The following is a 20,503-nucleotide window of genomic DNA, read 5'->3' as shown; positions in this document are numbered from 1 at the left end:
CATTTTTTCCCCTTGGATGTCAATAACCCTAGGAGTACTGCATTTTGACCTGCATTTTGAAAATATGCTGCATATTTTCCAGCTCTCTTAGCATTTATTTCCTAAGGCAGCTTTTATATTGTCTGCAATTTTGTTTTTCACTTATAGGAAACACATTGTTGTTTACTCCTGTTTGTTTTTTTCAGGTTTTCTATTATGGTCTCCTTAATAGTAATTTTTTTTCATCATTTTCTCCAAATATTTTTACCATCTTCAAAATGTAGCTTCAAATTTCCCATAATTTGTTAAATTCCTAAAAATTCTTCTTTTATCTGTTTTTTAATTGTATTACTAGTGTTGTTTCATTTAAATTTCTTAAATCTGTCATTTATCTATTTGAGGTTATCTTTTAGGATATCTTACATTGTTTCTTATCTCTGTTGTATCCTTCAACTTAGCTTTTTCATTATTCCCAAGTATTTTTTAACTGAATTACCACTATTAATCATTTGATCATTTTCTTTTGACTAATTTTAAAGCAATACTAAATTAGCAATCCTCCTAATTCCATGCTGGGTTAGCAAGAGAGACATGGAGGACCAGCATGTCCAGAAACGAGAGAAATCTTCCTTCTTCTCTTTCTCTCCCAGTGACTTCCCCACATCTTGCATATATGGCTATTCAAAAAGCCTTCCAATGTCAAAAAATAGACACTTGGAGAATTCTTAGTAATGACTTAGTAATAACTTCATGTTAGCATTTCTGCTCTGTCAAATTTCTTTGACAATTTCCTTGGGAGAGAGATTACCCCATTTTCCTGGGTAGATAATTCTAGATTCATGGTCTTTGCTTATTAATTTCATGTCATATTATAATTTCTCTAATCATTCATTGTCTTTTTTGAGAAGTCCGCTGTGATTCTGACTAATATTCCTTGGTATAAAATTTGTCTTCCAACTTGCCAAACTTTTTCTTGTCAGTATAATTCTGAAGTTAATGTCAGGATTTGAAGTTAGGTCTTCTGACTCCAAATCCAGTGTTCTTAAGCAAAATATTCAAATTACTACCATAGAAATATTGTAGCTATAGGATGATAGAATCCTAAGAATTGTCAGGGATCTTGGAGACCATCCAATTCAATCCATCCCTGAATGAAAATCTTCCTTATAACCTATCTGATAAGTCAAATATAGACTTTGCTTGAAAAGTTGTTAATGAGGGAAAATCCATCATTTCTGCCCATTCCACTTTTTGTTAGTGTTTGTGTATGCATCTGAGTGAAAATATTTTCCACCGTCTAACCCTAACCCTCCCCTCTGCTCTGTCCTAATCATCATGCCTCAGTTACAATTGACTTTTATGATGCAAAAAAGAGCCATTTGAATCCAGAGAAAGAACTATGGAGACTGAATGTGGATCAAAGCATAGTATTTTCACTTTTTTTGGTGATGGTGTTTGTTTGTTTTCTTTCTCATGTTTTTTTCCCTTTTGATCTGATTATTTTTTCATTGCATAGTGAAAATGGAAATATGTTTAGAAGAATTGCACATCTTTAACATAAAATGGATTCCTTGCAGTCTGGAGGAGAGGGGAGGAGGAAAGGAGGAAAAAAAAAATGGAGCACATGATTTTGCAAAGGTGAATGTTGAAAACTATCTTAGCATGTATTTGGGGGGAATAATTTTTTTTAAAAAATTAAAAATCATTATGCCTCTGACCTCCTTTTCTCTGATCTTAGGACATGTTTTAGTACTGAGAGTTCATATCCCCTTTCCACTGCTTTTACAGGGGTCTAGGCTTCTAACTAATATCCAAACTTAAGAAAACAAATAGGAAGTGCCCTCAAATTTACACCACATACATATATATATATATATGTATATACATATATATTCTTTGAAGGAATGAGGGCTCAATTTAGAGGGATTCTGAAAAGGGACACACACATATACACACACACGTGCACACACACACACACACACACACACACACAAACCAGTTTCATGATTTCCTCACCTACAATTTGTCCCAGATAAAGGTTGTAACCTTGAGGTTACAAGACAAATGGAGGAAGAAGATTGGGGAGAATGAGCAAAGGAACATGAGGGGAATAAGAAAGCAATGATTTTACTCTGCCCCCAGATCTTGAGTTTTGCTCAATGAATGTCCCCCAATATGGGGACAAAATTTTGTTTTTATAATCTCCTATAACAGGATCATCTTCACGAATTCATATCCAGCTCCTGGATGAATCACTTCACTCTGCCTCAGTTTCCTCATCTCTAAAATGAGCTAGAGAAGGAAATGGCAGACTACTCCATTATCTTTGCCAAGAAAACCCCAAAGGGAATCACAAAAATCGGGACATCTCTGAAATGACTGAACAACAACAAAAATTTGTTGCATATTCTATAGTAAATTCATCTAAATAATCTAAATTCCCAAGGATTTACTCTCACATTACACTCTCCTTCCTCTCTCCACTTGCTGGAGGCCCCCATCCCCTACCTCCTTCTTGGGTAAGCAAATGTACTGATCTGCTGATCTCATTCCATCTATTTCATTATTGTACTCAGCAAAACTGGACGCTGCTGATTTATCTTCCTTCATAATGTAGCTTACACTCCAATACTTCAGGTAATAGATCAATGATTTTGTGACCCTAGACACAATCCAAACCCCTTCAAGGGCCTGAGATATGAATGCAGACCTAGGGGGTTCATGAAAAATTTATTATTCAATGAAGGATATGTGAATTTTGAAGAAGTATGAAAGAAACACAGCAGTTTGTAGTAACACTAGTATCCAGGCCTTTACAAGGCAGGATTTTCAAAGGTCTTTCCATTTCTAGAATATAAAATTATGTCACTTTCCAACTCCAACTGATTTCCCAAACTCCCAAAAAAACCTTTATCAGTGAAATAAGGGAGCCTTCCAAATTAGCTCATGATGTTTTGCCCTTGGTTTACCCAAAAAAATGTCTTGATCCAGTAATCTATTTCTCTATTTGTCTATCTATAAGCATTTATTAAGTTCCTATTATCTGCCAGGGACTATGTTAGGTGTTATAGATATAACTACAAAAATTAAATTCCCTATTTTGAAGAAGCTTATATTCTGATAGGGGACATTTTATATATATAATGTCCCCTATCAGAATATATATATATATATATATATATATCAATCTCATATCTATATGTATAAATATGTATATGTACGTGTGTGCATATCTATACAGAAAATATAAAAAGTACACATACAAACTAGTTCAATACAAAGTAGTTTGGAAAGAAAGATGCTAGCAGTAGTGAGTTGAGGGGAATCAGCAATGGTTTCAAGTAGAAGGTGTGCTCATTTTGCATCTTGAAGGAATACAGGGATTCTATGACTTAGAGGTAAAGTAAAAGGAAATTCCAAAGCAGGGGGTGGGGATGGGGATGTTTCCTTCCTTGTGAGCTATTTTCTCTTCTCTCTCTCTCCAGTTCATTCTCTTCCCAGTATTAATCTAACTATGTAGTATCCCTTAGGCCTATAGGCCTATAGGCATTTTCCTGGTCAAGCAGCATCCAGTACTGCATCCTCAACCCCAGGGTCTTCTGGATGAGGCACAGTGAGGCTACATTGACAACAACCACACTCTATATTGGCTTTTCCCTCACCTCCTTTGGACATAAGCTGGAAAGGGGCCATAGAGCTGTAATATTGAGTCAGATCAAAGGATTAAAAACTTCAAGGAAAGTATTTAGAGTTCGGGTCCAATTCTTTGATTTTACAGCTGAAGAAACTGAGACCTAAACATCTGAAATGACTTACCCATAGTCATATTATGGCATAGCTGAGATCAAACCCAGGTCTCTAAACTCCAAGCTCACTACTACTCTTTCCTTTATATCAAACCATGTCTTTCCAAAGGAAAAGAGGGGATAAGAGCCCTCAGTGAGTCTTGCCATAAACAAACCCTTCAAAACTAGTGTAGGTGAATATTCATGGTGGAATGATAGCATTGATGAATGTAGGTGAGGAAAAGAACATTATTCTGGACTAGCAATAGATTTTTTTAGCTTATTTGTAAAATTGTTTTTAAAATGGCCATTCCCCAATGGAGCAGTAATGAACTGAACCAGCTACCCTCAGAGAAAGAACTCTGGGAGATGACTAAAAACCATTATATTGAATTCCCAATCCCTATATTTATGCCCACCTGCATTTTTGATTTCCTTCACAAGCTAATTGTACAATATTTCAAAGTCTGATTCTTTTTGTACAGCAAAATAACATTTTGGTCATGTATACTTATTGTGCATCTAATTTATATTTTAATGTATTTGATATCTACTGGTCATCCTGCCATCTAGGGGAGGGGGTGGGGGGGTAAGAGGTGAAAAATTGGAACAAGAGGTTTGGCAATTGTTAATGCTGTAAAGTTACCCATGCATATAACCTGTAAATAAAAAGCTATTAAATAAAAAAAAATAATAAATAAAAATAAAATAAAATGGCCATTCCAATTCAATAGACTTGTGATGGAGAGTCATCTGCATCCAGAGAGAGGACTGTAGGGACTGAATGTGGATCACAAAGTATCTTCACTTTTTTTGTTGTTGTTTGCTTGCTTTTTTTCTCTTTCTCTTTTTTTCCCTTTTTGATTTGATTTTTCTTGTGTAACATGATAAATGTGGAAATATGTATAAAAGAACTGTATATTTTTAACATATATTGGATTACTTGCTATCTTGGGGAGGGCATGTGGGGAAATTTGGAACACAAGGTTTCACGAGGGCGAAAGTTGAAAACTATCTTTCCATGTATTTTGAAAATAAAAAGCTATTATTGAAAAATCCAAAAAGTAAAATTTAAATTTAAAAAGGAATAAATAAATAAAACAATAAGTAAGCAAATAAATAAGTCACCTTTTTAGATGACCAGAAGTAGATGAAAAATCATAAAGAATAGACTCACAGGGGCAGGTCCATCGACAACCACAGGTCTCCTCTACCTTCACAGCAGGCTGGCTGTTAGGACATGTGGGTTTGGGTCCATTTTCACAATTGACCCGATGACTCTCCATCATGGTCTGACCATCTGATAGACAGGTTACAGTATGGCACTTATCAGCCAACATCCACCTATCCCCAGGCTGTGTGGAAAAAGAGAACCATATTCAGACAAAAGCATAAAGTAAGGATTGTTTTAATAGAACTGCTATTTACCAGTCTTTTCCCAAAACCCACAAGCAAAGTTCAGTCTCCTCTTCCTGCCCTAATCCTTCAACATTATCTTTCCCTAAAATGAGACAAAACTATCCCCAAGATCTGACTGGCTTATTTTCTCCAAGGCAGTTTCCTGGTCCCCTAAATGCACAAAAATGTCTCAGCCACAGGCACCCTCCCCTAGGATTTGGTGGATCTCTGAAGACCATACAAACTTAGGAAGTGATACCTGGGAAAGTAAGAGAGAAATAGGAGCCAAGTCACAGAATCATGGATACAAGGAACAAACATTGGTGAGAAAGAATAAGACAAAGATTTGAGTTAAGAGTTATTTGAAAAGCTTCCCAGTACAAATAATGTCTCTTAATACAAAATCACAATATATCCTTCAAAGTCAACCAGAAAGCACTTACTCTCTTTTTATTCCCATCTTCATCCAAACAGACTTTGGAGAAACCTGAAACAAAAACAATGTAAGATCACAACCCACCACCATATAATAATTCACTATATGGAGAATGTTCTTAACCTTTTCTTTTAAATATGAATTCCTTTGACAGTCTAGTAAACCCTTCTAAGAATAATGCTTTAAAACAAATAAAATCAACTACAGAGGATTTTAAAAGGAAACCAACTATATAGAAATATATTTTTTAGCTTATTTGTAAAATTGTTTTATAACCAACAATAAAAAATTAAAACCAAGGTCACAGAACCCCTATTAAAAACACTTGTTTCATCATTTTCAGTTACCTGAACTGGACCCAACTGAGTAAAACCATGAGTTACAAGGGACCAGAATGTAAACATCCATTGGTAACCCCACCATTACCCTCCAATCTCTTAAATGGACCTATTATCTGATTCTTGGGGAGTAGCATAAGGCAGTAATTAATAACCATGACCTGTTTGTTGTATGACCTTGTGAAATTTCTCTAAGCTCTAACTTCCTCATCTATGATCTGAGGAAATAGATCTCAGTGACCTCCAGGGTCCCTTCTAGCTATGATCTTTTAACTTCTCTGGATATCAGTTTCCAGTAAGATGTTGGAGGTAGACTCAAAAATTTCTTATATCCTGTCCAACTCTAACTTCTATAGTCTTTATGATGCCGGAAGTGTCAAGATGGACTTACCATAGCATAGTTTATACATAAATGTGTTGTCCAAGGTGATCATAGTAGTGAGATCTTCAATCCGCTGGAGTTCCATGATGTTGGAGGAAGAAACTGATCCTGCCAAAGCCCTTATCTGGGATTTATCATATTGGTGGCCAATTGCAATGGGGTATACTGACACTCCTATAGTGAGCAAGAAGAAAAAATATATAATGAAGGGAGATGAGAAAAGTTAGAAAACAATTTGCTTTAGATAGTGGAGTCCCAAAAGGACTATTTGGGTGGGGGGAAAGATTGTTTGTTTTTAATCTATTTTCTATAGACACACTTCTTTTATTTCTCAAGGGTGGAATAGAAAAATCTTCATTCTACAATTTATTAATTGTAACAATTCCTATGAAGGTACAAGTACTGGATGTGAGCTTTGGATTAGTTCTGCTCTCCCAATTGTAACCTTCTGGCTCTTTGAGATGGGAAGTTAACTGAATTTCAGATGTATTTTTCAGCATTTCCTATCTGAATGATTGCACAATAAAATAGGAAAAACGCTTGTCTCAAACTTAGAAAACCTGGAATCAAGTAGGACTTTCTAACAAGAATACATGTGACAGAAATACTTGAATACTTTTATCAATTCTATCAAATCAAATAGTCCAGTAAATTAATCGTATTGGTTATTGATAACACACAGTAATAAGGAACAAAGAATGGCCTTAAAAAAAAAAAGGGAGACAGTTGAAAAAATATTACTCTGATGTCCACCAGATATAAATAGGAACCAGAGGGATTTCCCTAGTATGGCCTAAAAGACATGAACTACATACTCAAGTTACTAATGGAATGAGAATGAACAGACATACATGGACATATGGGAGGCACAAATACATATTTTTGGAGCAGTTAGTTAGCATATGCATAGAGCACTGAGCCTGGAGTCAGGGAGACTCATTTTCCTCAGTTCAGATCTACCCTCTGAAATGTACTACTTGTGTAATCCATTGCCTCAGTTTTAATCATCTCTAAAATAAGCTAGAGAAGGAAATGACAAACCACTCCAGTATCTTTCCCAAGAAAACCCCAAATGGGTCCATGAAAAGTCAAATATGACTGAAAAATGACTAAAACTATTTTTATGTACACTGAATAACACACTCAACCAGATCTAATTGTTGGCAATTTCCAGGATCTAATAACATCCTCTGACACTCAGGATAGAATATCAGTCTTGAACTCTAAAATAAACTGGCACATTTCAAAACCTGAAATGATTTTCATTCTCACTATAGAGTTCAGCAAAACCCAAATGGAGGATAAATAATGCTGACTGCCCAGATTAAGGTTTGCACTTACATAGATAACCCATAAAAAATAGTTTGATACATATTGTACCTGTGCATATACACATATGCATGCTTTGTACATGTATGTACATAGTTTGATATAGATCTCTCTTGAATAGACACATAACCTAGATATTGACATATATGGGAATGCATGTATTCATAAATACACATGTATGTGTGTACTGTGTGTGTGCATCTTATGTGGACAATGGACTGGATCCAGAATGGAATGGGAGAAAGAGTGCAAACTCAGTTCCCTTGAGAAATGGCAAAGTGCTTTTAATAATGACAAGTTTTTTTTTTTAAACAAAGACCCATCTTTTTGACCAATATTATTCTTCCAATATTGTAAATCTATGAGTCATAGAATACCACAGTTCCTAAAGAGTTAAAGTTGGAGGGTCTCCTCAAAGAGCAATGGAGTCTTAACCATGAAGAATGATCCAGGAGAAAAAACACAAATGAAAGTTGTTGGATACAGAAGTCATCAAAAAAGAATGTTGGTCAGTCACTGAATGGAAACAAAGTATAACACTGGTTGAGTCTGAATATTCCAATAGAAATATCTATAGAAGAATTGCACATTTTTAACATTTATTGGATTACTTTTCTTCTAGGGGAGAGGATGGCGGAAAGGAAGGGAGAAAAAAGTTTGGAACACTCTTTTTGAAAGAGTGAATGCTGAAAATTATATATGCATGTGTTTTGAAAATAAAACCTTCATAATCATTGGTGGTATCCATTTACCAAGAGATCTATAAACCCTAGCATGTTGGACAGGCTCCTGTGGCAGATTTACAGAAGGACCAATGATATCACACAGAATAAGAAAGTATGGATAGATAGCGTCCTTGAAAAAAGACCCTACACCAATCAGATCAAAAATCCATCAAAGGAATATCTTAGTCTTGCTTTAAGGGAATTTAAATGGCTCAAGATTATATTAGAAACTGAAAAAAAAAATACCACCTTTCCTAGAGGGAAGAGAACAAAAGAGGAACACTTACGGCTGACTCTGGCTGCATCAGCTGCTAAATTCACAGAATCCACAGCAATAGCTGTTACCAAGATGATTATCACCTTGGAAGCATCTGGCCTTGCACCATGGACTTCTGATGTGACATATCTGACAGCAAAATTCAATGCATTCCCTGAGAACAAAAAAGCAGACCTCATACAGTCAATATTAGTAGCAATATTACAAATGTCATAGTCCTAATACTTTTGTACCGAGGATGAGAAATAATGACTTCTGCACTTGTTTCAACCAATTAATCAACCAGTTTTGATTAAGTACCTGCTACATACCAGAAACTGATCCTGTGGATTTTAAAAATTTATGCCAATAATTTATGTGCATTTTAGGTCCAGCAGCCTACTCTGCAAATGGAAATATCTAGATGACCCCATCATTTTCCCTCTTCTTTCCAAGCTCCACATCTTATTTCTTCCCCCTTCATAAATACTCCTCAGTCCCTGAATGGCTGATACAAATTCAATTAAATTTTAATTCTGTTCATAAATTATTTAGTAAGTACCTGCTTAGTGTAAAACACTGTGCCCTCCCATTTTGTGGAGAAGTCCATAGTTCCAGGAAAAATCTATGCCCATTGATAGTATCTGAATCCAATTTATTTGGTTCTTGTGTGATTATATAGTAGCTAGGATTTCACAGATTCATAGAATGTCAAACTAGAAATAGACTTCAGAAATCATCTAATCCAAACTGTACATGAAACAGGAATCCTGTATTAAATATCCCCAAAGGGTTTTTTGGCACTGACCAAGTACCTCTAGTGCCAGGAAAATCACTCCCTCCTAAAGCAACATATTCCAGTTGGGGAAACTCTATCTATTAAGAAGCTTTTTCTTATGTTGGGCTAAAATCTGCCTCTCTCTAACTTCTACCAATTATTTCAACCTACTGCTCTACCTCTCAGGGCAAACAAGTACAGCATCTCTTCCATATAACAACTCTCTTATTATGTGAAGGGCTTCAAATATAGCTTAAGTTATAGCTTAGGTTTTCTCTTCTCTAGGCTAAAAGTCCTTAGTTTCTTCAGATGAGTTACTGCTTTCTCTTTCAATTATTTTAGACAAGTTTAATGGTTGAGTCAGGGAAGTCTAAGAAAATGAGTTATTTGTCCAAAGTCCCACCTTAGTTTCAGCAATAGGGCTTAGTTGTCCCAGTCCTCAACTTTGTTTTTTTTTTTTTTTTTTTTAAATAAAGCTTTAATTTAAAAAAAAAAAAAGACTTTACCTCATTCAATAAACTTATAGAAACTTTGTCACCAGTATAAATTCTCTCAGGAAGAAGGCTACCCCACAGTCCTGGCTTTTTGTAATCTCTCATCACCTCACAATTATCTAACACTCTAACAACTGCAAAGTGCTTTATATATGTTATCTCATTTTTATCTGCACAACAATCTAGTGAGGTAGGTGCAATCATCTTTATTTTACAAATTTGGAAACTGAAACTTAAAGATATTTTGATTAGCTCAGGGTCACATGGCTAGAAAGTGTCAAGAGAGGATTTGAACTGAGGTCTTCTTGATTCTAGATGAGTACTTGTATCAGACTGCCCCAAACCACAAGCTCTCTGAAAACAAGTCAATCAAAAACCATGACAAAAGCTTCCCTTTCAATAATCAAAGGCTTATTCCACAGAATCAATTTCTTATTAGTTTTCCTCCCTGGCTAAAGGCTTTTGTTCATTCATTTCACTAGTAGGCTTTCTCTCCATTATGAATTCTTTGATGTTTAATAAATGATGATCTGTGGGTAAAGCTTCACCCACAGTTAAGACATTCCAAAGGTTTCTCTCCAGTATGAATTATTTGAAATTTAATAAGTGATGGTCTATGAGGAAAGTTTTTTTTCACTCTCCTCAAAAGGCTACTCTCCAGTATGAATTCTCTGATATGAAATACTGAGGTCCTATAGCTGAATTCTTTTCCACAATCATTACCCAAAAATGGTTTCTCTCCAGTATGAGTTTTCTGATTACTGTAAGGTGGGAGTTCTGGCTAAACATTTTTCCACATCCTTCACACTGATAAGGTTTCTCTCCAGCATAACTTCCCTAACTTAAGACTAAACTATTATCTGATCTCTCAGTGAGAAAAGTAAGCAACATCTACAGCCAGCTAGGGTGGGCATTCATAGCTCCTGGGACAGAGCTGGACATCCCTCCCCATGATCATTAGCTGAACCTGAGACCACAGTTAAAATATTAAAGCTCTCAGTGCCATCTTCCATAAAAGTGTGACTTAGAGAAAAGTGGGGCAGCATCAATTCAATCTCTTTCTTCAAAGATCCAGCCTGTTTAGGGTTCTGCAGTGCCCATTCTTCATACAGGCTTTTTCTGATATTATAACCAGAGTAACTCTCAAGTGGTTTTCTTTCATATATATATACTTTTATATACATATTCTTTCATACATATATATGTATGCAGACACACATGCATATATACATAGGTGTGCATGTGCATACATTTATATGTATATATTTCAGAAAAAGGTAATAATGCTGGGAGCCTACGATATCTCTATCTCTGTCTCTCTCTCTCTCGCTGTCTCTCTCTCTCTCTCTCTCTGTCTGTCTCTGTCTCTGCCTCTCCTTCTGTGTGTATGTGTGTGTGTGTGTGTGTGTGTGTGTGTGTCTATTTCTTTCCATGAGTGTGTATCTCTCTCTGACTCTCCCCCTCTCTCCCTCTCTTTCTTTCTCTCTTTTTCTCTTTCAGTCTTACTCTCTCTCTATCTATTTATATATATATATGTGTGTGTGTGTGTGTTTCTATATACACAACATGCATAGTGTATATATACATGTATGTATGTATATACAAGACATAGGCAGCCTCCAATATTACTACCTCTCATTGCCTTTCACCTCTGTATCCTATCCCTCCCTGCCTCCAGTAACAGGATAATTTCACTATACAGTCTACTTGACTATGAAACTACTGTACATTTTGTTTTCAAGATTGTCCAAGAAATTTTCATACCTATACTCCTTGGATATATTTCATTTGGAAATCAAACTGCCTTCCTTTAAGATGTTCGTGGGGGGGGAAGGTTTGTGATTTTTTTTGTGAGAACAGAGAGTATTCTTTCCATTTTACAGATTGGAAAACTGTATCTCATGTAGGTCACATCAATTGTTTCAGTTCAGCCAATAACTCAGGGGCAGAACTAAAAAACACTGATTCATCATCCCTCTTAGAATATGTCCAGTTGAATACAAGAACAGAAAACAAGGAAACCATTCATTAATATCATATGTTAGGAACAGAGAAGCCCAAAACTGAATTTATTTTCTCAGAAATTCATTCTGAATCAAAGAGAGTTGGGATAGGCTCAGAATTCCCAGCCTCAAATAATCCTTTTGTGATGATTTCTTGCTAATATGGTGTTTGAATGCTCATATTGCTAGCCTGATTTATCACAGAATTTAGATTTATAAAGATTATATAAGATATAAGGATTATAAAGATTCTTAAAGAACATGTGGCATTACAAGTTAATTTTATAGATGAGGAAATTGAAGCCCATGAGGTTGAAAGAATTATCCATCATCATATATCTAGCCAGTATCAGAGCTGAAACAGAAATCCAGGTCTCCTGACTTTTTCATTACTACCCCATTACCTATTTGGCTGGGGCCCCCTTCAAGCTGCATGGGGTCCACAAGGCTCAGTAGATATTCTTTATTCTGGGGTACATTCCATGGGATGTCAATGGTGGTGATACTTCCATACTGAAGCACTGATATTTGAGTGTCACGAGGACCTAAAAAGAAACAAAGAACAGACTGTATCATCCTCCAGATCCGTTGGGATCAGTTCATCTAGAAATCCAAATTTCTCCTTTATCCTCTTTCATCTCACCTCACCCCTACTCACCCAGATTAGCCTTCTTAATAAAGGCTTTGGCAAAATTCTTCATTTCTTCAAAATGAGAAGCCGGGACATTTGAGGATCCATCCAAGAGGAGTACTATGTCCAAAGGCTGTGTGCAATCTGTAAAGATGAGTACATTGTGGAGCTTAGTCCAAAGAAAGTGGTCCTCAAATGCTTGACAAACATTGGTTGTATTGTCTGTCTGCACTGTAGCATACATTGTATTCATAGACTTCTATCTATGTATCCAGGCTAGGTTGAAAGGAGAAAAAAGATAATCTTCAGATTTAGGAGTGTTGCAGCTATTAGGGCATGAAGAAGTCTCCTGATGACATATTACCTTCCTATTGCCACTAGTATTGGATAATACTGCCTTGGAGAACAGAAGACTACAATTCTGGTATAGATGAAAACAAAGGCATATAGGTATGGGTAAAGGACAAAATTGGAGTGGGCAGACAATTGTAATTCAGGGAAATTTGAAAAGGCAGCTTGAACAATGGCAGATTGAGGAAAATAGAATTAAAATATAGTGACCACATCAATGTAGAGGAAAATAACACTAAAAGAAAATAATTCAGATGTGATATGCACAACTCAAACATTCTTGGAGCAACATGTTTGCAAGTTCTGAGCTTTAGTCTTTTTTTAGTGCAAAGTCAATGAGAAATACATTATTCTACTAATAAAAAATGTGATGGTAATAATAATAAATGGGATGACACCATGTGAACAGATCATTATCATCCAGACCAAGGTGTAAAGAAGCTGCTCTTGGATAAAGTGAAGGTATCACTTTGTTTTCTACTATGAAGAAATGACCCAAGAAGAGGTCATGGGATCACAGATTTAGACTTTTGAAATCTAAACCAACCCCCTAGTTTTACAGATAAGGAAAGATGAGGTCTAAGAAGTTAGGCGGGTTACCCCAAGCCACATAGCTCTTCAGTGTCAGAGAAGGGATTGGAATCCAGGTCCTTTGACTTAAGAGCCAATGTTCCTTCCACTGTAGCCTAGTCAGTAGATCAAGATGATTTAAAAGCCCATAAGTCTGGGGGGCAACAAGGTGGGGCAATGGATAAAGCCACTAGCTCTGGAATCAGGAGGGTCTGAGTTCAAATCTGACCTCAGACACTTTACTAGCTGGATGATCCTGGGAAACATAAGTATATAAAAAGGAATAATAATAAGCTAATAACTTTGGAAACTAGGCAAGTTTCATTATATACAAACCACTTAAACAAAAGAGCTGCATTGCAATAGCAGACAATTTCAGCTTGCTCTCTGAAAGATGACAGAAAATCTGCTTGATAAATTGGCACAACTGAGATGTTAAAAGAATGATAAAAGGAAGGATCCCAGTGGGCTAAGTGGAGGATTTATTGGAAAATGCAGGCTAGAGTCACATACAACTAGAAAGTCCTGTGTTTGATCAGCCAGAGCCAGGGATCCCCTAGCAGACTTCAAGAATTCACAGTGAGACATCAGAGTGGGACTATAGAGGAGAAAAAAAACTTACTCCATGAAATAAAAATGAAAGAATAACTTTTTGTTTTTCTCCAGGACTTTCCCCCAAAAGGGTCAAACATTTGAATTGATCTCATGCATCTTTTAAGACACTTCTGGAAGATTAAAGGGTTTTAAAAGGAGTGGAAGGACTGAATTGTAGAAATTGAGTGATGAAGAGGGAGAAGACACTTTCCCAAAGTCATAGCAATAATCAGTGATGAAATCAGGAAGAACCCAAAACCTGCCTCTAACCCAGGCCCTTTCACCAAATTAATGATATTCTTGGCTCTAAATCTTGGAGCATCAATTAAACCCAGTTTCCTCTATTTCTTCCCTTACAAAGATAGAAAGATATTACCCAGGGCTGGTGGTAGTGTGGGTAGCCTCAGTCCCTCCTCAGAGCAACATCTCTGCAGAACCAAATCTGGAGCCTCCCATGGGAGTCTTTCAAAGTCATTTATCAGGATTGGAGCATTGGGACGACTGAGCATCTCCAGTTCATGGATGTCAGCGTGGGGACCCACACCAATGGGGATCAACTGAATGTCCTGGGGTAAACGTTTGATCTCATCAGTGGCAGGATTGCCCACTACCATGTACACGAGATGAGGTGCTTGCTTCCGAATGCCTTGGGTGGAAGAGAAGGTATTCTCAGAAAGGTATTCAAGGGCCTTCCCGGTGTTGGTCTTGTTGCCTCCCTGATAGCGTATCTGCTGCACTCTCTCCAGGATATAGTTCTTAGACTGAGTTTCATTGAAGGAGAACTCCACATTTACTGCATAAGAGAATTGTAAGATAGAAATGTGGATGCTACGTTGACTCACGTCCATTCGTTGAATCACCTGCTCCATGAATTCCTTGCTCTTGTTGAAATTAGCTTCCCCAATTTTGTCCGAGCCTTCTAGCACAAACACCACATCCAGAATCATTTGGCTACTATGTAGAGGGGTTGGGGTGGCCAGGAGTTCTGGACTCCTAGTAACCTGTCCCACCTGGGAGGGAAGGGAAGTAACAGGAATATCGGGTACCAGGTCACAGAGGTTGCCCAGAATCTCATCCCGCCTTTGCTCCAGCTCATTCACACCACTCAGCAAATAGGCTTTGTTTTCTGGTGCCTGTTTCTCAATGAGCCGAATCTGCTTCAGGCTAGCATGGGGCCCTAAGCCCACCGGGATCACAATTGCCTTCTTCTTCTTCAGACCTTGGACATAGCGGGCTATGCTCCTGGCTGTGGGAGGGGGCTCCTCGCTGGCCGTCAGAAGCAAGGCGATCCGAGATGCCTCAGGGCGGTCCACTTTGCCAAAGATGTGGAAGAGGGTGTACTTCAGGACCTCACTGGTGGAAGCCACCTTGCTACCGGCGTATCTCACAGAACTGGCGATCCGACGAAGTTCCGAGGGCCGCTTGCGGTCTTTCAGATCAATGTAGGAGTGGGTCCCATCGTGGTATTCCACCACAGCCACGCGGATGCGTCTCTGGGAGATGTGCAAACGCTCCATCACATTGACTACAAAACCCTTCAGCACCCCAAACTCATTCTCAGACAGCTTGGAGGATCCGTCCAGCAGGAAAGCCAAGTCCAACATTTTACTGCAGTAGAAGCTGTGTAAGGGAGGCTCAGGGGTTTCCTCCAAGTATGCTGTGGTCGGGGCTGCAGTTGTGAAGAAGGTGGGCAGTTGCAAATCTCCTGGCTTCTGGCAGGCTTCACAGGTCAAGTTCACCCCATCACAGTGGCTGGGGGGGAGAGACAGAAAGGGTTGGAAATGCAGGAGAATCTAAGAGGGATCTCTAGCTCAGTTTGTCATCATTGGAATTGTTGTAATTGTTCACAGTATGAACACACTTTTAATCATATGCACCCCTGAAATTAGAGACAGCCACATCTCTGCTGTAGAAGTAGAAAGAGGAAAAAGCATTGCAGCTAGAGTCAGGGTAGACTTAATCGTTCTCATTCTTAATTTCCACATGGCAAATAAAATAAGGTAATTGGATTCAATGGCTTCCAAGGTTCTTTTGAATTCTAAATCTCTGTTCCCATATTTCAATCATGCATATATACTTATCTGATCTGAACTTTCATACTATATACCTCATTAATGATTTGCCAACCCCACAAATAGATACCAACTACCTATCGGATAGAGGCATCTAGATGTCACAGTGGATAAAATACTGAACCTGAAGTCAGAAACATCTAAATTCAAACTCAGCCTCAAACATTTAGTAGCTGTGTGGTCTTGGGCAAGTCATTTAACCTCTGCCTGCCTCAGTTTCCCCATTTGTAAAATGGTGATAATACCACCCACCTCCAAGAGTTGTTTGTTATTAGAATCAAATAAGACAACACTTGTACAATGCTTAGGTCTAGCATGTAGTAGGTGCTTAATTAATACATCTTTCCTTCTTTCCTTCCTTCCTAATTAAACATTCTTATATGACTTGTGAGGCAGCTAGGTAGCTTGGTGGATTAAGCAATGTACCTTGAAACAGAAGACCTGAATTCAATTCCCATCTTTCTAGCTGTGTCCCTGGGCATGTCACTTAACTTTTTTTTTTTGCCTTAATCCACTGGAAAAGAAAATGGTAAACTACTCCAGTATCTTTGGCAAATAAATCTCAAAGATAGTATTGGCATGATATGGGCATGGGGTAACAAAGAGTCGGAAATGACTGAAAATGATATGACTTTTATTCCTACAGTAAAAAAAACTTTAAATTAAAGGGAGGAAAGTCCTAATTTCTTCCATGTGCAAAGAAAACAATGTGTATATTTGGTGTTTGGACTCATAACACATGGTGACTCAAAGTTAATTTATTTTCCTCATGTGTCATCTTAAATAAAAACATGCAGTTATAAACCAAACCCCATTACTACCATTTCCAAGGAATTATTTAAATCATTTTTTTTGTTCTGGAACTTGGCTTTCATCAAAGAATACACACACACACACACACACACACACTCATTCACTCACACATTTACACAGGTTAAAACTTGGAAATCTTCCTTATAGAGAAAATTAATGGGGTCTTTGTTGTAATAGGATTTTATAAGTTTATTTAGATTGTTATAATAATAAAAATAATAATTCTCATCTACATAGAATTTTAAGATTTACAAAGTATTGTTTTATTTTGTTTTTCACATGAATGATTGGCAGCAGAGGTATTAGTTCCATTTCACAGATAAATTTATTTGTTCTATTAGTAGCTATCCTAGCCCCCAGTAATTGCTTTGCTGGCTCATTTCATAGATGCAAGATACTTGAATGTAGGAAGCACAGGAAAAAAAAAATCTCAGTGAATAACAATTCACAAAAGGGGACACAAAAATCCTGGCTCTGCTGATTTATTACCTAGAAAGCTTGAGTCAATTTATATAACCTATCTGAAACTTGGCTTTTTTATCTGTAAAATAAGGATAATTGTACCCAGAGTATGCCCTAGAGCCTGGAGTTTGACTCAAAAAAATAGACAAATTAGAACTTAAGGCCATTAACAAATTTTTGTTTTATGCATTGCCATAACACCTTTTTATGAGCCAATGTCCAGTCACCTGTAGTAAGGACGGGTTCCCAGACTCTGGGAAAGGTTCCCCATGTTAAAGCCATAGAATATTCAATAGTAATCCCTTTCTCTAAAAGAATGGCCCAAAGTCAGCAATGAGGTAAATGGGAAGGGGCAGTCATACGCTTTCTTTTCTCCCTCATCTGCCCCATCAACCAATTATTATTTTCAAAGAATTATAGAAGCAGAGTTAATTATTCTTTGCCCCAATGAGATACTATCCTGCCCTGAAATTCCCTAGAAATCAAGGAAAACTAATACAGAATACAAATGGGACCTTCCCCATACAAAGGGGGACTTTAGTCTTTGGAGATGCTACCAGTTCTGGATTTTTTTTTTTTCTGAGGCAATTGGGGTTAAGTGACTTGCCCAGGGTCACACAGCTAGGAAGTGTTAAGTGTCTGAGACCAGATTTGAACTCAGGTCCTCCTAATTTCAGGGCTGGTGCTCCATCCACTATGCCATCCAGCTGCCCCTCAGTTCTGGACTTTTTGGATTTTGGAGCATTCCTCCATTTTGTATTAGTCTTCCTGAAGTCTAAACTGGCTATAAAGAACACCTTCAATAAGTTTTAGTTTCATAGATTATTTTTGTGAGCATTCTTTTTGTTTTCCTTTCCCTCTTGCTAGCTAAGTGCTCATTTGGAGAAGCGTTCACTACCAAATATAGGAAATAAAAGGAGTATAAAAGTTAGATCAATTCTTCTCATTTGAAGGAAAAATCCTGCAAACTCAGAAAAGGAGCATTAGTTCATTAGGAGCATTGCACCTTAGAGGCAAAATAGCAGAAACACCAGAGAGGGAGACAGTGCTTACTACACAAAAGGTTCTGGGCAATTCACAGAACCTGTCTGACTCTCAGTTTCTTCATCTATAAAATGAGGACAATAAAAATTGTCTTAGGTATTTGGAAAAACTTTTGTGAGGAACAAATACATAAGAAAGTATTTTCTAAGCTATAATATAGTGTATAAATATCCAGTGTTTAGTATGTGTTTATTCACTTGAGCAGTAAAGAGAAAAGTAGGCTAAAGAAAAATATATTATTGATCTTTAGTAATAAAAATGGGCATAAATATCTGAATTTCTTTCTTTATTTACCAAATTCTTATGTTATAAAAATTGTAATATGATTAAATGTGTTGTGGAAAATAGATTCTTCCCAGAAACAGATTTAAAGAAGAAAATGAAACATTCTATTTTTCCTTTAAACTGATTAAGACCTTGGGAAAACATAACACCCACTAAATTTTTAAAGGCTTCCATATATAACAAAGTGTTTGTGACAAATATATGGTAACAAAGTATTTGAAACAAAGCAGATGATTATTGACTGGGGAATGGCTAAAACACACTGAATGTTATGACCTATCAATGTGTACTGCAGAAGCAGTGAATATGATAAATATAGAGAAACATAGAAAGACATGAAATGATGCAAAGTGGAGAAAGGAGAAACAAAAAAAAAAAGAACAAGAAGAATATCTACAATAACCTAAATGGGGAAAAAAATAACTTCCAAGACTGAAAAGAAATAAAACAAGCATGACCCCAAAGAAGAAATATAATAAGACCCATATCCTCCACCCATTCCTTTGCTGGGGGAAGGAGGAAGAAGGGGAAGAGGGAAGGGGTGGAGCATGGATGTGGGACATTGTTCTCAGAACTTTTTTTCTCCTTTTTCCTTTACAAATAATTTTTTTTTAATGGAATGGTTCTATGGGAAAGGATATGTATGGAAAGATAAGGATATGCTTCCATTTTGTATTTATTGAAATAGTTGAATTTTTAAATGGTATACTATGGGTTGAAAGTTCTGTCCAACTGGACAATTCTATAATCCTATAAACAGGATGAGATAAAAGTAGAATGGCCAGTTTCAAGGCCAAGTTTTCAACTCTATGTGGCTGGACACAACTGTAGTTCCACTTGTTCTTTCCATATGAACACAATCCAAAAGTAAGATCTGCCCCCATTAGAGAAAAGGCACAGAGGCTTGCTTTCAGATGTTAAAGAATGACCTCAACATATAACCCTGTGGAATATCATTAACATTGTCAGAAACCCTGCTGCTACTCTGGTCAATTAAATAAAGATTAAAAGTTCAATGCTTGATGAAGACATCAACCCCTTGCAATGAGTCTGTGGCCCTGTAGGAGCCCGTAAAACCTAGGAACCAGTGGACTAAATGATCAAAATTTTATTATATCCAATTATCACCTTTTGTCACCTTAGATACCCATATACTGAGTAGGATTGTCCCAGTGGGCCGAGAAATAAAGGGACATGTGCTTTTCAAATGATCAGAGAGAAAACATTAATTTCCTAAGTCCCCAGAAACACAACCCAGAGGCCAGGCTACCATCATGAATGATTTCTCCAGTCTACCATCCAAATACTTACTAGAAATGAAATTAAACCTCTATTAGCAATCCTCTCCCCCTGTTGCAGAGAAGGTAAGGGATATGTCTATGTTCTATTGCCTTTACTTCTTGAGATTCCTAATCCAGCCTCTATTCTTCATTTTCTATCAGTTTTAACTTAATCATGGGGAGGAAAGTGGGACAGAGATTCATTAGGAAGTTAGTTCCTACTTTCCATGGACTTAAGAGTCCATAGGATTTATTGCTTTAATCCTTGAGTTAACATTACGTGAATGACATACTTTCTAGTTTCCTGTTTCCTCTGGGTCTTTGCTTAAAAAAATCACTCTGGGCAACATTTGCTCTTGTTTATACAGATGGTGGGGTCAGGATCTGACTCTGGTAGCTGTGGCCAGAGCACACACCCCCAACCCACCTCAGTGGGTTAAGTTCTCGGAAGGACCGATCAGCATTAAGGAGTGGTGTTGAATGTATTGACATCTTAAT

The 20,503-nt window shown here is 37.2% G+C and overlaps 1 protein-coding gene across 2 annotated transcripts in view; it reads right to left on the bottom strand.

The window, feature by feature from the left end:
• Nucleotides 1-20,503, bottom strand: part of VWF (von Willebrand factor) — a 198,937-nt gene that overhangs the window by 56,421 nt on the left and 122,013 nt on the right. For both annotated transcript variants that reach the window (XM_023504571.2, XM_031938302.1), the window contains 7 exons: nucleotides 14,426-15,801; nucleotides 12,562-12,678; nucleotides 12,308-12,448; nucleotides 8,660-8,803; nucleotides 6,328-6,492; nucleotides 5,606-5,649; nucleotides 4,942-5,119 (listed from right to left, as the gene is read on the bottom strand). In XM_023504571.2, the coding sequence (XP_023360339.1) occupies nucleotides 4,942-5,119; nucleotides 5,606-5,649; nucleotides 6,328-6,492; nucleotides 8,660-8,803; nucleotides 12,308-12,448; nucleotides 12,562-12,678; nucleotides 14,426-15,801 (2,165 nt within the window). The remainder of the gene's footprint in view (nucleotides 1-4,941; nucleotides 5,120-5,605; nucleotides 5,650-6,327; nucleotides 6,493-8,659; nucleotides 8,804-12,307; nucleotides 12,449-12,561; nucleotides 12,679-14,425; nucleotides 15,802-20,503) is intronic.

This window comes from Sarcophilus harrisii, chromosome 5 (assembly GCF_902635505.1).
Source record: "Sarcophilus harrisii chromosome 5, mSarHar1.11, whole genome shotgun sequence".
Classification (NCBI taxonomy): domain Eukaryota; kingdom Metazoa; phylum Chordata; class Mammalia; order Dasyuromorphia; family Dasyuridae; genus Sarcophilus; species Sarcophilus harrisii.
This window is presented reverse-complemented; position numbering and strand designations above follow the sequence as displayed.